Genomic DNA, 15,887 nt, shown 5'->3' with positions numbered 1-15,887 from the left:
CACAATACCGAGAAATGTCCAACTACTGGGTGTTATTTAAACATAAAGGAACTAGGAAAGAAGAAAAGTGCAATTTTCCTACAAAATATATTTAACCACACAATATGTGTTGCAGGGCTATTCTGACTTTTAAAATACTGATGGAAATATCTGATATATTAAAAGGGGGAAATAGTTGTCTATTATTATATATTTGGTACTAGGATGTAAAGCATAGAAATATTTTTTACAAATCCTTATTAAATATACTAGTACGTGCTACCAAATATCCCCAAATATGTGATTACTAATGGTAGGAATCAGACTACAGGAAGTAATTACAAAACAATGTGCTTATGTACATAATTACAACCATGGCATGAGATAGGAATACAATAAAGGTGACCAAATGAGTGTCCCTTGTTTTAAGGTAGTCATTAAAGTTCAGTAAAAGGGCATAAAGAATCACTTTGAAAGCTTAGGTAACTTCTGTTTATGATCTAGATGTATTTCACAGTTCCAGTTATGCACAAACACGTTAAGCTGGTTGGGAGTCCTTTTATTGTTCTCTTTTGCCAAATCATTATTGCATCAGATACCTCTTCTTGCTTGACATTTAATTGCGATGAAATTCAGTGGCTGTTGAAAACAAGCTGATTCCCGAAGGATAGATGTGCACGTTATCCAGGTGGGGGAAAAAACCAGTTAAGCTGCATCTGTGGTCTTAAAATATTTGTCAAATATAGTATTTTGAAGTTGTTTCAATAGGCACTTCATACAAAGAGGAAATGTTTTTAGAAATCTGCTGGTCGGATCATCATAGTTGTGGCCTTGAGAGAGTAGCCTGCGCCTTTCCAGTAGTACCATTTAATTCCTTTAAATTTGTTTGTGTTCTGTCGCAATGGATAGTACAGACCATTCAGATTGGAAGGACCGCATGCATCAAACCACCATCCTGTTTAAAATGAAAATGAAAGTGAAAGTGAGTCTGGAAAATAATAATAAATGCATTGCTTTCAAGTTGTTTATACAAATTCTCAGATTTTTTATAAATCTTAAAATAATCACACATATACAACATACTGTACTAGAATATATGTATATGTGTATATGTTGTATACACATATACAACATATTAGATTTGCATCTTAATGTTAGTCTACATAAACCACCTGACACCAGCTGTTCTAACTATTCTCATTCTAAGTAAGCTGAACAGGAATTGCTTTATATATATCTTAGTGCACAAGTTCAACATGATGTAGCCATTTTGGCACTCATCCTGAGATCCTTGTGCTGGATCAAATGCTTCAACACACTGGATCAAATTTGATCACCCCCTTTTAATTCTCTGCTCAATCAACTTTAAAAGACCCACAAACACAAAAATCCCTGGACCTATTATCAGGTTTCTTATGTAGGGGGACTTCTCTTGTAAACTCTGTTGTTATATAAATTGATCCCAAACCATAGGGAATTATTTCTGGCACCCCAAAACCCGAAGCTTGCTTTTGCAAGAAAACCACAGCAGCTATCCTTTTCTTATGTGGAAATTATTCATCCCTTCAGAGGAGGCTGCCATGCCTGCAAAAAAATTCCGCTTCTGGGCAACAGAATTCCCTCTGTTGCCATTCTCTAGTTTTTATAGTTCCTAGATATATCTAAAAATGGTGAGTTTAAAAAAATGAGCTGTTCTAGTGGAGCTAGTTACTTTTATCGGGCCTGCACAGTTATTTCTAATTGTTATTGCTATGCGTAATAGCAGTTGCTGCAGTGTTTACAAAGTGAAGTTCCTGTGGTAGGAACATAAGAACAGCTTTGCTGGATCAGGCCAAAGGCCTATCCAGCTCAATATCCTGTTTCCCACAGTGGCCAACCACTTGCCTATGGGAATCCCACAAGCAGGATATGAGGGCAGTAGCCCTTTCCTACTGTTACGCCCCAGCAAATGGCATTCAGAAGCATTTTCCTCTGATCCTAGAGGTATTGGGAGGAATCCAGGAGTTCAAAAACGCTTAGAGCCCAGTAAGTGTCTGCATAGGCAAGACTGCACAAACTGTGGGCAATATTAACTATGGCTAGTGGAAATAAGCCAAGCCATAGTTTATTAGGCTGTCTGGTTTTTGCTAACTGTAGTTAAGATTAACCACAATTTAGTGTTCAGATGACACCTAAAATGGAAGCAGTACCTTTTTTTAAATCATCTTGCAGAAAGAGAAGATAGGAAGGGGAGCATGTGAGCCCAGTGAGACTAGGTGTAGTCTTGTAATGATAAACCATGGTTTAGCATTTAGTCCAAATGCAGCCATTATTTAATTCAGGGGTCCCCAAACTAAGGCCCGGGGGCCCGATGCGGCCCAATAGCCTTCTAAATCCTGCCCGCGGCCGGTCCTGGAATCAGCATTTTTTACATGAGTAGAATGTGTCCTTTTATTTAAAATGCATCTCTGGGTTATTTGTGGGGCATAGGAATTCGTTCAAATTTTTCTTCAAAATATAGTCCGGCCCCCCACAAGGTCTGAGGGACAGTGGACCGGCCCCCTGCCGAAAAAGTTTGCTGACCCCTGATCTAATTCTATGTTGCATCCCGAGGTCTGATTTAGCTAAGGGTCACAGTACTTTGTACTCAGGTTTCGTCAGTTAACACAGTCATACTATTATTGTGACATTACATCAGTTCAAAAGGAGGGAAGAAAGTTCATGATTTGACTGTTTGCCATTCCCATATTCTCTTCACTTCCTCTGTCTGTCTGCATATCTGACTTGGACAAGCTACATTGCAGATTGCACCCTTGCAGCCATAAAGTCCTAGTGGTTGTACCGCAGTATCCCAGGTATTTTTCTGCTGTGATGCAATCCCAGATCTTACTGTTGTTCTATTGAGCACAGCCCTGACAACTGGATGTGTCCACTTTTTTGGTTAATCAGTTACGTGTTATTTATTCAAAAGTGAGCATCAAAATGGAAAAAAATGGAAGCCGTCAAAATTTCTATATTTTGGATTTTTTCATGGTTTTGCCCAGATACCATGACAAAATCTACTTTTATGGCTCGATTCAGCGCCCGTAGAAATAGGAAGAGTCTGAAAGGAAGTGAGCAGAAAATGCTACTCTTACCTCCTGTTAGCATTTGTGAGCATTTGCAGATGCATTTGTCATTGTCTGCATCCTTTGTGCTAAAACCATTTCCTGGTTGGCTTATGCTGCTTATTTTCCCTGCTGTCCCCGTAACTCCTTTAAGGTGGATCCTGTAGAAAAGCAAAATGGGAAACAAACGAATACATGCTGAAGCAATTGTGGTGGTGAAGTCTGTGCTGGAAAGGAAGCGTTTTCCAAGAAGTATCCTGTTCTGTTCTCCAGTTAATGATCTACTATGTGTCTTTTGCACACAGTATGCCAGGAACTTCTTGTCAACAAAATCTGTTGTTCTGGAAGAGAAATAGCCTTGTTTGCTCCTGTACTGTTGTACTAGATTAGCAAAAACAACAAAGAGGTTTGTATAGATATTAACTGTGACTGAAGGGATTTACAGTCCAATGCCTTCTGCAGGGACCACGGGTTCTCTGCTCCCAATCTAAAGCCAAAGAATGTGTTTTTTCCTCTTCAAAATATGATTTTTGTATGCAAATTCACATTGATGGAATTGCTTGACCTATTAAAACTCATACTGTTCTTCAGTTGGGATATAACACTAGTGCTCTGGTGTTTTGGCACAGAAAGTATTCTTCCTTGCAGATCCAAGTTGGAATTAGAAAGCTTACAATTTATATTCCTGCAAGAAGTGGTCTTATTTTTCAAAAGTTCCCAGCCCCCCACTGCTTCTCTTAAGATTCTGATAGAAAGAGACTGTTCAAGCCAATTGCTATATAACAGAGTTGAAATATGTCTATTTTTTATGCTAGCATTTATAAACATTTAAGATGTTATTAAAAGACGCCTGCTTCTTGGGAGAAAAGCAATGACAAACCTAGACAGCATCTTAAAAGCAGAGACATCACCTTGCCTACAAAGGTCCGTATAGTTAAAGCTATGGTTTTCCCAGTAGTGATGTATGGAAGTGAGAGCTGGACCGTAAAGAAGGCTGATCGCCGAAGGATTGATGCTTTTGAATTATGGTGCTGGAGGAGACTCTTGAGAGTCCCAAGGACTGCAAGAAGATCAAACCTATCCATTCTTAAGGAAATCAGCCCTGAGTGCTCACTGGAAGGACAGATCGTGAAGCTGAGGCTCCAATACTTTGGCCACCTCATGAGAAGAGAAGACTCCTTGGAAAAGACCCTGATGTTGGGAAAGATTGAGGGCACTAGGAGAAGGGGACGACAGAGGACGAGATGGTTGGACAGTGTTCTCGAAGCTACGAACATGAGTTTGATCAAACTGCGGGAGGCAGTGCAAGACAGGAGTGCCTGACGTGCTATGGTCCATGGGGTCACGAAGAGTCGGACACGACTAAACAACAACAACAAAAATGTTATTCAGAAAGGAATCTAATCTCTCTCAGGAGCAGTACAGAGAACCTGAAGGGGATGTATCCAAAGCTGGAGTCTTATTGTCCTGATGAAGTGAAGGCCTTTCACATTTTCTTACCGTGTTTCTCATATTTTAAGTCACCCCTACAAAATAAGCCATGGCAGGATTTTCCTGAGTTGAAGAAATATAAGACATACCCCAAAAATAAGCCGTAGTGGTGGGAGCAGGTCTGGATGGCGCCATGGAAGAGGAAGATGCCTGTAAGCGCCTGGAATCGGCTGCTGCTGCCCCTCCAAAATGTCCAGCAGCATGCACCGTGCCAAGCGCTGACCCGGCGGCGGGACGCAGCAAGAGCCGCAGCGCGCGCTGCTCCGAGCCCCGACCCGGCGGCGAGACCCGGCAAGAGCCTCAGCGCACGCCGCGTGGAGCCCCGACCCGGCGGGACCCAGCAGCATGCCCTGCTGAAGCGCCGACAACGCGCGCAGCAGCCGCCAGTTCCGGGCGCCGAGCCGCGACAGGAAGAGGAGGGACGCAGCGGGACGCAGCTACAACGACAAAAAACACCCGGCCGAGCCTTCATTGGCCGCCGCGGCTGCCACTCGCTGGTCCCTCCTCTTCCTGTCGCGCGCGCTGCAGGTCCCCGCCGGTCCCGCTGCTGGGTTGACGCTTGGCGCTGGCGCTGCGGGACGCAGCAAGAGCCGCAGCGCGCGCTGCTCCGAGCCGGGATCCGGCAAGAGCCTCAGCGCGCGCCGCGTGAAGCCCCGACCCGGCGGGACCCAGCAGCGTGCCCTGCTGAAGCGCCGACAACGCGCCCAGCAGCGCAGCAGCAGCCAGTTCCGGGCGCCGGACAGGGGAGGTACCATACTGTAATTTTTTAAAAAAATAATAAGACACCCCCCGAAAATAAGCCATAGGCTTATTTTCTTGAGAAAAAAAGATTATAAGACATGACTTAGAATATGAGAAACACGGTACTTGTCATTTGAAAATGCCTGTGAGTGCAAGCCAGCAAATGGCTACAAAGATATAGCGTGGGAACATCGCCTCAGATTCAGCACTGAGCATTCAGATGACATACATCTGAAGCCATTTTCTGGCAACCATTCCACCTGTGCATTTGAAAACATTTAATGTCTGACAAAGCCAGATCTAGCAAATGCTTCCTGTATCATCATGGTTTATAGGTACAATACACCAAGCTTTAGAATCTCTATGCACAACATATAATGACTGATGCTTGAACAACAGCAGTCAGTGAGGTCCGGATCAAGTCTCTCCGTCTCCCAGTTGAGATTTACATACTGTACTTTCTTTTGGGGAAAGTGTGCACAGCTGAAATCACTAGACATGTAACTCCTGGTGGTACATGCAGCCTTTTTCAGGCTATATCTGTGCATGGATCATGTTCAGTGCATGGCTAGGGGAGACTGTCATTGCTAGTTTATGTTGGATTCCCTCAGCAGCTGCCATTTTATTTAATCTGTACCAGTGTTTATTTTGGCTTTTTCTCAGCTGCTTTGCATTTCAAAGTTTTCAAAATGATAAGCAGAAACTGCTTTCAAGTAGTGTTGCTATATAGCTTCACCGTCAGGTTGACTATCAAAATAATCTATGTTTCGTAAGTGAAACATGTTTTCAAACACTACATTTTGTGGTTCAAAAACTTGGTTGCATTTCAAAAGGACCTATATTTGCAGACAGCTATCTTGTTCTGTAGAAATTGTTTTTTAATAATGTAAATGGACAAGGGCAATGACCCATTTTGCAAAAGTTACCTTTATAAAGATTATATTGCCTTGATTTAAAAAAAAAATCCCTGCTGTAGAGCCTAACTATTTTCAGATGAGGAAATATTTATGTTGGAGTCAGAATGATATTTTGCTTCCTAATGAAGAAGAAACGAAAGCTTTCTTCTGCTGTGACCCACAGAATGCTTAAGTGGGCTGTACCTAAGTCAAAACTAATGTCCTTGCTAGTAAATTTTTCTTTGTACTTTGTTTTTTAATATAAGCAGAGCCCTGCAGACTCTAGTCCAGGCATCCCCAACCTCAGCCCTCCAGATGTTTTGGGACTACAACTCCCATCATCCCTAGCTAACGGGACCAATGGTCAGGGATGATGGGAATTGTAGTCCCAAAACATCTGGAGGGCCGAGTTTGGGGGTGCCTGCTCTATCTAGTCTGACCAGCCCAGCAGCCCGTACTCAGTGTCCCCAGTCAGATGCCCTTAGGAAGCCTACATGCAAAGGCATGAGCACCACTGCACTCTTCACAATTGTGCTGCCCAGCAACTGGCATTCAGAGGACATAGACATCATATCTAGTAGCCACTCATTGTCTTACACCACAAATTTGTTGCTGGAACAGCTCTTGGGTTGGGGCAACTGGATAATACGTTTTAAACAGTTCAATTTTTGCTTCCTCTGTTTTGTTATTGTTGGGTTGGTGTTGGTTAAATGTTTAGTTGGGGTTTTCAGTGACTTTAATTTGGGTATAACTGTAAACTGTTTATTGTTGTTGTTTTTAGTTTCTTTTGATTTATTTGTTTGTTTGTTTGTTACTCATATAGGATCTTTTGTTTTATGTTTTGTTGTGTTTTTATATGTGTTGTAAGCTGCCCAGAGTGGCTGGGGAAACCCAGTCAGATGGGAGGGATATAAATTAAATTATTATTATTCATTTTTAGAGCCATCCATGTTGGTGGCCATCACTACATATGATGGCTGCAAACTCCATCGTTTAACTATACTTTTTTTTGTCTGTCCTGGCTCTTCCACCATTCAGCTCCATTGTATGACCTCAGGTTTTAGTTTTATCAGAGGAAAAACCTCTCGCTATCCAATTTCTCCACACTTAATAATCTATCATGTTCCCCTTTTACTCTTCCTTTTTTTCTTAAAAGAAAAAGGTCCAAATGTTGTAACCTTTCATTGTAGAGGGGTCTGCCTGGTACCTTGATCATGTTGGTTCCCCTTTCCTGATCCTTTTCCAACTCTAAAACATCCCTTTTGAGGTGCAGCGAATATTATAGAATGGTACGTCTGTACAATTACCATGAACTTCTTCATTGACTCTCAGAGCTAGTAAGCCAATGGAAAAGATCCGATGGTGATCTGTACTCAGTGACTGATGCCCAAACAAGGTCTATCTTTTTCCCCAAACTGGGAAGGCTTTGAGTTTAAGTGGAGGAATGGAGAACTGCTTGGCGCTTCCTCCTGCCCATTTCTCCACTCAAAATGCCACCTTGGCAGGTGATTTTCCACCCACAGGGGGAAAGGCATGCTTCTGTCTTCAAAACAATAAAAAATAGCTTAGGGTTGCAATCCTATACATGCATAATGGGGAGTAATTTGTGTTGAACTTAACAGGGCTTACATCAGAAAGGTCATGTGTATAGGATTCTGCTGCATATTGCATTTAATCATTTCCCAGGAGAAAAACATTATCTTTCAAGTCAATATATTGGTTCATTGTCAAATGGTTATAACATTTTTAAAAAGTAGTAATTAAGTTTATAGACAAGCAATGGTCAAGCTCTTTTCAGCATTGACTTACCTGTATTTTAGTTCTTCGTTTGCAAGATAGAAGTGTTCATATAAGGAATATGCCTCATTTGCTTCCCAGTCCTTCAACTGTATTCTAAGAACATACTGCTTCTGATTGGTTAGTTGGGAAACTAACTCATTGCCCAGCCAGTACTCCCCAGAAGGATTCCCGAATCCCTGTAATCCAAATTAGACATTTTAACTATATTAGTTTTGTTTGACTCTGAAATCAACAGGTCACGCCATCCAAAAAAATAAAATGTTATGGTTGTCAATCTGTCATCACATAAAACACTTCGCAATGCCAAAATTTCTGGGTCTTTCTATTTTTTTTGAGAAGTAGATTTCAACAAACATAAACTTAGGAGTCTGGAAACAAAATGGAACCTTGTTCTTGCTAACTGTGGGGCAAAATGCCAGTGGAACTATCCATTAATTTTTATTGGGGAAAACCCCGCCATAAATTAAACATCACTGTGTTAATAGCCAATGTGTGGGCTAAAAATTCATTTTTAAAACACAAATGCGTCTCATGCAGTAAGGTAAGGCAGGTAAGATTGCTCAAGTTTCATCCGAAGAAAACGCCTTATTACATAGATCTAAGCTTTATAATTCATGTTAGGCATCCAGAGCTTAGCTCCTGGGCCTATGGTTTGCCTGTAGAAGACCCTAGTTTCATCCTCCTGCCTTCTCTGGTTATAAGGAACTTAGGTCCAGAGCTATGAAAGATCATATAACCTCCAATTGTGTGGGCAACCTCAGTTATAATCAAAGCTATTCAGAAGTTAAATTGTTCAAGATTATGTCAATTCCGCCTTACCGCTTTGTACTCCGCCCACGTCCGGTCAAAGTCAACTTTGCCGTCTGAGCGTCGCTGAATAATCGTCCAACCTCCTCCACTGGTCTCCATATCACAGTATGTCTGCCAGTACATACAAACACTGAAATTACTCACATTTCATTTTATTCATTCTATATGATAGAAATTCTCACACAAAAAAAGCATTGCTGTAAATGGGAGGAGGGAATAGGAAGACACTTACAGTACTTGCTCACTTCCATAGCTTTTTTTTTTGTCTTAATAGCTTTTACTCCAACTTTTACTCCAAAGAGCTCCAGGTGGTGCATACATGGTTCTTACCCCTCATCCTTTTATCTCCACAACCACCCTGTGAGGTAGGCTAGGCTGAGTCTGTGACTAGTCTAAGGTCCCCGGTGAACTTCTAAAACTAAGACCTGTTTGCTATGCAAATGTTGTTACCTTAATCCAGAAAGATTAAGTATGAACTCAAGGATGCTGTGGAGGGAAAAACTCAGGGATGCTGTGGAGGGAGAAAAACTGCCCTGAGCATGCAGGGGACAAGTCCAAAGTGCTCCTGCACTAGTTGTACGCGAATAAACAGTCCCTGTTGTATCGATCATTCATTTGGAAGTTGAAGGGGAATTGTTGCTTTCTTCTTGCTGCCATTATTTTCCTTATTGGTCTCCATTATTGTCCTTAAAACTGCCTATGCTATCCGTCTAGTCCAGGCATAAGCAAACTCGGCCCTCCAGATGTTTTGAGACTACAATTCCCATCATCCCTGGCCACTAGGGATGATGGGAGTTGTAGTCCCAAAACATCTGGAGGGCTAAGTTTGCCCATGCCTGATCTAGTCTGATGTGGAGGGTTCATGAAACTTAGAGATTCATGAATTCACAGAGGCCTCTTTATCTAACAGATAGGAAAAGGAAACTTGTTGCTGCACTACAATTCCTATCCTACCTGTCCATTAGCTTTGTTGGCTGAGGCTGATGGGAGCTGGCATCCCAACATCTGTAGGGCTGCAGATTGTGTATGCAGCGAAACCATGTTCCTGAAATGGTTAAAATGTTAGCTAAAGTCTCCTTCCATCAGATCCTGTATCTTGCTGCCAGTTTTGGTTTCCAAAACACTTCTGTTTTTGTTTTGTTTTTGAAGGCCTTTCTTTGTTGCTCTGGGGAAGACCTACATAAAGCTGAGAACTAAGGAGCGTTTTTAATGGCCAGAAGCCCATATAATTAAGGATTGGATTAGGTAGATCACGGTAGATGGAGTGAATCCCCTTCAAAAAAATGCATGACTAATTTTAGTTCAGGAGGTTATTTACTATGGCCCTTCAGTTTCCTCAACAGAATTGGTTTGAACGTTTCGGCTACTAGAAGGCGCAATTTGTTATTTGAAAGGGCAAGGGTTTTCCAAATGGGTGTTACGCTGAAAGAGTAAACAGCCATAGGATTCACAAAATCATTGAAGTGCACAAAGCATTTTGGCAACAGAATGTATAGAATTTCCATGAAACAGGAGGCCAAAGTTAGAATCTAAAGAACCATGTGCTCAATGAGATTTTGGCTATGTGCTTTTCAAACAGCAGCCCTCCCTGGCAGCAAGCAAAGGTTTTGAAACTTCTGCTGTTTGTGGTGTGGCATGACGTTGTGATATTTCTTTGGGGTACTACTAACCTGTCTCAAGCTGTTTTTTAGTTGCATGTAGGAGGTGAATATAATATGGCCCTCTTAAATTATTATTGTTTCTTAAGAAAGGGGGGAAAGGAGATCACTACTAACAACAGCACAGTGGTTTTTTGCCTTGTCAGTTTTAAGCATGTCAGTTTTACTCTGTGCTTTCCAATGAAAGCTTGCAGGGGGGGGGGGGGAACAAGCCCAGTAAAATACATTGTGCAGCAGTGTTTATAAGTCTCTTGAGAATTTAGAGTCAGCATCAAGAGGAAAAAGATCAAAACAGAGTAAACACCGGGAGGAAAAAGATCAAAACACAAACAGCCAGAGTCTAACAAACGAAAGGCAGTTCTGTGTCCCCGCTCACAAAGTAAGTAAAATAACATCAATGACCTCTGAAATAAATGGCAGTTTGATATAATAATTTGGACATCTATCCCAGCCTACAAAAATGTCACCCATCTTTTCTCTATTGATGTAATGGTAGCGATTCTGCAGGTTCCATGTGCAGTGATATCCACCAGGACTGTTTCTGCAAAACTTCAATTTTCAAGGGGTGCTATAGGAGGCTCCATGTAAGCTGCACTGAAATGAATGAAGGCGGTGCAATAATAGTGTTTGATGGATTGCACTCCTAAGGCTGTGATAATCCATTAAACTTCTTCTGCAAATAAGAGTCAGTATGATGAAGTCTAAACACTATAATCATTGTATTCTATGTAGCAGGTCTGGGAATAAAAATAGCATCATCAATCATGCTGCCTAATTACTGGCCTAACAATGACCCTGGTTTTGGGTGGGTGTTTTGTTTTTTAAAAAAGAGCTCTTTACAGAAACATAGTAAAACAGTGGTATGCAGAAACCTGACGATTACTTGAAATATGTAGAGCTGACATGTTCCACCACAAGCCTGTTGACTGACTTGTCAGATACTGAGAAGGCTATTGAAGTCACTTACAAAACTGAGCAGATATCCCAGTGCAGAGTATTGAAACTACGGTGCTAAAAGTGGTTTATGTTTAACGCAATGAGAGCCAATGTGGACCAGATGTTTCTAGTGTATTGTCCATCCAACTGCTCTACAATCTCCCTGACCGAGCTGGCAAGACGTAGGCTCAGCGTTGGGGTTGGAGAACCCTTTCACAGTGCTGTTGAGGGAGAGGGAGGCATCTATACCCATGCCAAAACTGCCTCAAATAGGTCATCTCAGGACTTCATGGCCTCCACAATAGCTATGCGGCTTTCTCAATACATCAGTGGTCCAATACATGTAACTGGTTATACCCTCAACCTGGTCTTTGCCACAGAGCAGAATGGAAATACTCTGTTGATTGTGTGTGTTCACTGTGAATCCATTGTCATTGTCATCACCATCATTTTATTATTTGTACCCTGCCCATCTGACTCGGTTGCACCAGCCATGCTAAGCAGCTTCCAACAGATATAAAAAAACATAATAAAACATCAAACGTTATGTTTGATGCCTTTGGGTGTTTTCTGAAAGTTGTATAGTTATCTCCTTGAAATCTGATGGGCGGGTGTTCCACAGGGACAAAACGGCCCTCTGCCTGGTTCCCTGTGACTTCACTTCTCGCAGTGAGGGTACTGCCAGAAGGCCCTCAAACTCTCTGGTGAGGTTAGGGCTAAATCTTCAAGTATGTGGGACCCATTGAGTTAGTCTGCTTTTGAAGACTGCTGGTATCTGACAAATTCCTGAATGCTCTGTGGGATTTTCCGGCTGACATGTGTGGCACTCCTGTCGAGACTCTTGTTTCACTATGGAATGGTGAGGTGCATAAAGCTATTGAGGGAGTATTTCCCCTTCCTATATTTTCTTAATTTGTTTGTTCCTCAGCTTCTTGGCTTCCTTCAGTGTATGAATGTGGTTGTGTTGGGAATTTGCAGAAGGGGTGTGACCATTAATCTAGCTACTGAAGAACAATTAGATGGGGACAACTATACTGTACATCATAGTTTGCAACTGGGCAGTCTCCAGACTGTTGAGCTACATAAGGATGGACTATGGAAAACATTCTTAGCACTCTTTTATAAGATTGTACTGCTATTGTTGCATTTTCCTTTTCTAAATTGGAAAGCAGAGTTTCATGGTGAGTTTAAAAGTACTTAAAACTGATACGATTTTTTTAAAAAAAAATATTGAAGCAGGATCTGGTCCTGCCTAAATTTAATCAAATGTTGTACCTTTTTCTCAACTCCTGTATTTGGCACTGTTAATGTGTAGACGCCACTGGTTGTCAGCCCTGCTTTGAATGCTTCAGCACAGTCCTTGAAACTGATGTGTTCTCCTCCAGTCTCCAGAGCATTATTGGATGCTGAAAAGCAAGTACACATATTAAGCATATAATATAAATGCATTCAAATGGCCATTGTATTTGAAAAACCTCTAAGAAAACTTCTGCAGAGCTGACTTCAGCCATGTACTATTCTCTCCTCTGCCTCATTTGTTCGAAGCCTTTCAGATTGTTTACCTTTTAGATCTGGTTCATAAATTTGGTTTCCTTAAAGTACAAGGTTGCTTCCAGCTTTTTAATTGTTTTTCCACACTCCTCTGATGGTTGACACTTTTAGAAGCGCCCCCCCCCCCCGACACTGGCAAATGTTCAGGGTTTTATTTTATTTTTCCCACATCAGTGCTAAGACTAACACGGCTTGTTTACTTGTTTGTGCACTAGCTTAGGAGATAACATCAGCAGAAACACGCAAAGTTTTGGAAATATGCTTAACAGATTATCTTTAGCCTTTGAGGACAATATTGTCTTGTATAGGGCATGGTGGTTTTGCTTAAAGAAGAAGTAGAAAACATTCTGAATTGGTTCTGTGTTTATTATGTTTGCATAGCTGTATTTATAATTATTTGTAAATACAAATGGACCTGCAATAAAATATGTGCAGTGAAGAGTGCAGCAGTTCAGCATTTCAGATAGCCATGCCTTGCTTTAGTCATCCCCCCCCCCCCGCCCCAGTTTTCTTCCTTCTTCCAACAACCTGTCGGTATGCTCAGTCCCCATTGGGCTGCTGTGTTCCATTTCTTCTTCTTTTGTGTGTGTGCTGCAAAATATGCAGTTCATCAAGCATGCCAATACTGTCTTCATGTGAGTGTATGGTACATTAAATAATCTCCACACTTGGGGAATGAGTTTGCTCGTGGCTTTTTTTCAGCTGGAATTCAGTTCCAGCACTTCTCAGGTGGGCACCGTTGCCATTCTAAGAGAACCAGGGTGAGTTCTGGCACCTCTTTTTCTAGAAAAATAGCACTGAGTTTGCTACTAGTATATACAACCATTGTAATTAATGATGGGAGTAAAAGTTTGTTCATATCTTCTCAAGTTCCGAGGCAGTTAACAATTAACAGCAAGTAGCATCCTTGTCACATTTTAAGGGTGTTGCTTTCAATTCTGTGCATACAGCTTGGGAGATTTTGTGTAAAGGGTGAGAGCTAGCTAAACCTAATCGACCTCGGAGGAACCCCCTGGAATCGCCAAATCGGGGACTGTGAAGTGCTTTAGTTGGCGCTAGCTGGGTCCTCTTCATTGCTGGCGTCACACAAGCTGGAAAAGACAAGCTCTGGCGCCTCAAAGGGTTAATTTAATTCAGATACTAGAGAGCAACCAGAATTGTCTTTGGCAGAAGTTAGTCCTCTGTGGTCACACTGTCATGGTGCCAGAGGTTTTGGCCTCATGGGTGACCCGCAGGCTTGTCATTCTCAGAATTACTATGGTATGAGGTTTGACACACACAAAGAAAGCAATTTAACCAGATCTCACACTGGTGCCAGGCTCAGAGTATCTTTGGCCCTCGTCATTCCTTTCTTCCTTACCCACATGGATAGGCAAAAAAACTGGCCGAAACCTATGCATACCTGTTATAATTATACTTTACACTTGGAAAGAATCTGAGGGTCATTGCGGAGGTTTGGGGAAAGGCTCACCAGAAAGGAAATTGTTTCTCACTGCAGCAATTAGCGTGTTCTACTCCACTTACGGTTTGGTGTAGAAATCATAGAGAACAGGCTCTGCACAGTCTCCCTCAGATCGTGTTGCTGTTTTTGCAGGAATGAATTGTTGGCTGTGGCCGTGGCCAGCTGTTTTTCTAGTTCTTCTATTGTGGAGTTCTGTCTGGACACGAGTGACTGGAGCTTATCTTTCTCGTCTCTAATCGACTGTAGCTGGGATGTATGCTTGTCTTCTATATCAATAACTTTTTTTTCCAGAAAGCTAACAAATAAGAGGGGGGAAGAAAACAGGGTTATTGGTTTAGCACTTTTACGTGGCTAAAGTGAAGGGGGCGGGGAAACAAAACTGTGCCAGCTAAGGAACCACAAGTTTCCACCGTAGGTTCTGGTCAGAAGTTACTTGCCATACAAAGTCTGGTGAGAAACTCGAGTGCCTCTCCTGTTCCCCAGCTCCTAATGGTGATCAAAAAGTAAAGTCTTTTGCAAGCTTATACCATGGTTATTTGAGCGTAGCATCTAATTCCCTGATCTGTTCCTTACAAATAGTAGTGGGTTTTGCAGTGGGAGGAGGCTCCCAGTACCGTGTTTTAGAACAGGGTTTTCCAAACTTGGATATCCAGCTGGTTTTGTACTACAGCTCCCTTCATCCCTAGCTAGCAGGACCAGTGGCCGGGGATGATGGGAACTGTGGTACAAAAACAGCTGGAACCCTGTGTTAGAAGAAACACATATTCCTTTGCTCTGATGATCTAAATTCTATGACATGAATGCATGGTGCAAATTCAGCTCAATATACACAATAGCCTTTTATTTTGGTCAACTCTGCAGCTTTTTATTTTGCTTAATTCTGTAACTTTCACTTTTTTGCATTATCTATTGCGATTCTGACAGCATACTGCAAAAGAGAATCGGGATCTGGGCAGGGCGTTAAAGGAGTTTGTGTGGAAGGGAGTCACTGGTCATACGCCGTTAGGTTGTCAGTGCTCTCCCCTGCGTTGCGGCAAAATGGGGGCGAGCTCTCTGCTTAAACATACGTTTTCCAGAGCCAGCCCAATCCCCACACAGTTTGGATAACCCTGATGTTCCCCAGATCCCCGGACAGGGACTGGGAGGGATAAACGCCCAATGCCTAAGCCAAGGTCTCCCTACATCTGAAAGTTTAATAATGTTGTGGCCAATTTTAATCCCATAACACATTGTCATGAGTCATTATTCCTCACAGGGGTCGCCTGGGGTCGGGGGGACTCCGCCTGTCCACGGAATGAAATTTGAAATTTGCACGATGCTGAATCCTGCCATCAATGCCATGTTTGGTTTTGCTGTATATGCATAAATCATACAGTCCTGCTGTATATGCCCTGCCCTGGATATACCATATTCAAATAACTGCTGTTCAGCATCGATCATGTGCATTAGAAGCTGTGTTGGATCAGCAGACCAGATT

General features: G+C 42.1%; 2 protein-coding genes across 2 annotated transcripts in view; one reads left to right on the top strand and one right to left on the bottom strand.

Annotated features, from left to right (window-relative positions):
- Positions 1-15,887, top strand: part of MCPH1 (microcephalin 1) — a 99,364-nt gene that overhangs the window by 24,217 nt on the left and 59,260 nt on the right. The window lies entirely within an intron of this gene.
- The window catches only part of ANGPT2 (angiopoietin 2), a 44,851-nt gene continuing 29,032 nt past the window's right edge, over positions 69-15,887 (bottom strand). Inside the window, exons 4-9 of the mRNA XM_035109952.3 lie at positions 14,473-14,705; positions 12,673-12,803; positions 8,813-8,914; positions 8,003-8,169; positions 3,096-3,226; positions 69-934 (exon numbers count right to left, since the gene is read on the bottom strand). Of these exons, the coding sequence (XP_034965843.3) occupies positions 774-934; positions 3,096-3,226; positions 8,003-8,169; positions 8,813-8,914; positions 12,673-12,803; positions 14,473-14,705 (925 nt within the window). The 3' untranslated portion in view covers positions 69-773. The remainder of the gene's footprint in view (positions 935-3,095; positions 3,227-8,002; positions 8,170-8,812; positions 8,915-12,672; positions 12,804-14,472; positions 14,706-15,887) is intronic.

The sequence above is a fragment of the Zootoca vivipara genome, chromosome 3 (genome assembly GCF_965207765.1).
Source record: "Zootoca vivipara chromosome 3, rZooViv2.hap1.1, whole genome shotgun sequence".
NCBI lineage: Eukaryota > Metazoa > Chordata > Lepidosauria > Squamata > Lacertidae > Zootoca > Zootoca vivipara.
Note: the sequence above shows the minus strand (reverse complement) of the source record. Positions and strands in the feature narration are given on the sequence as shown.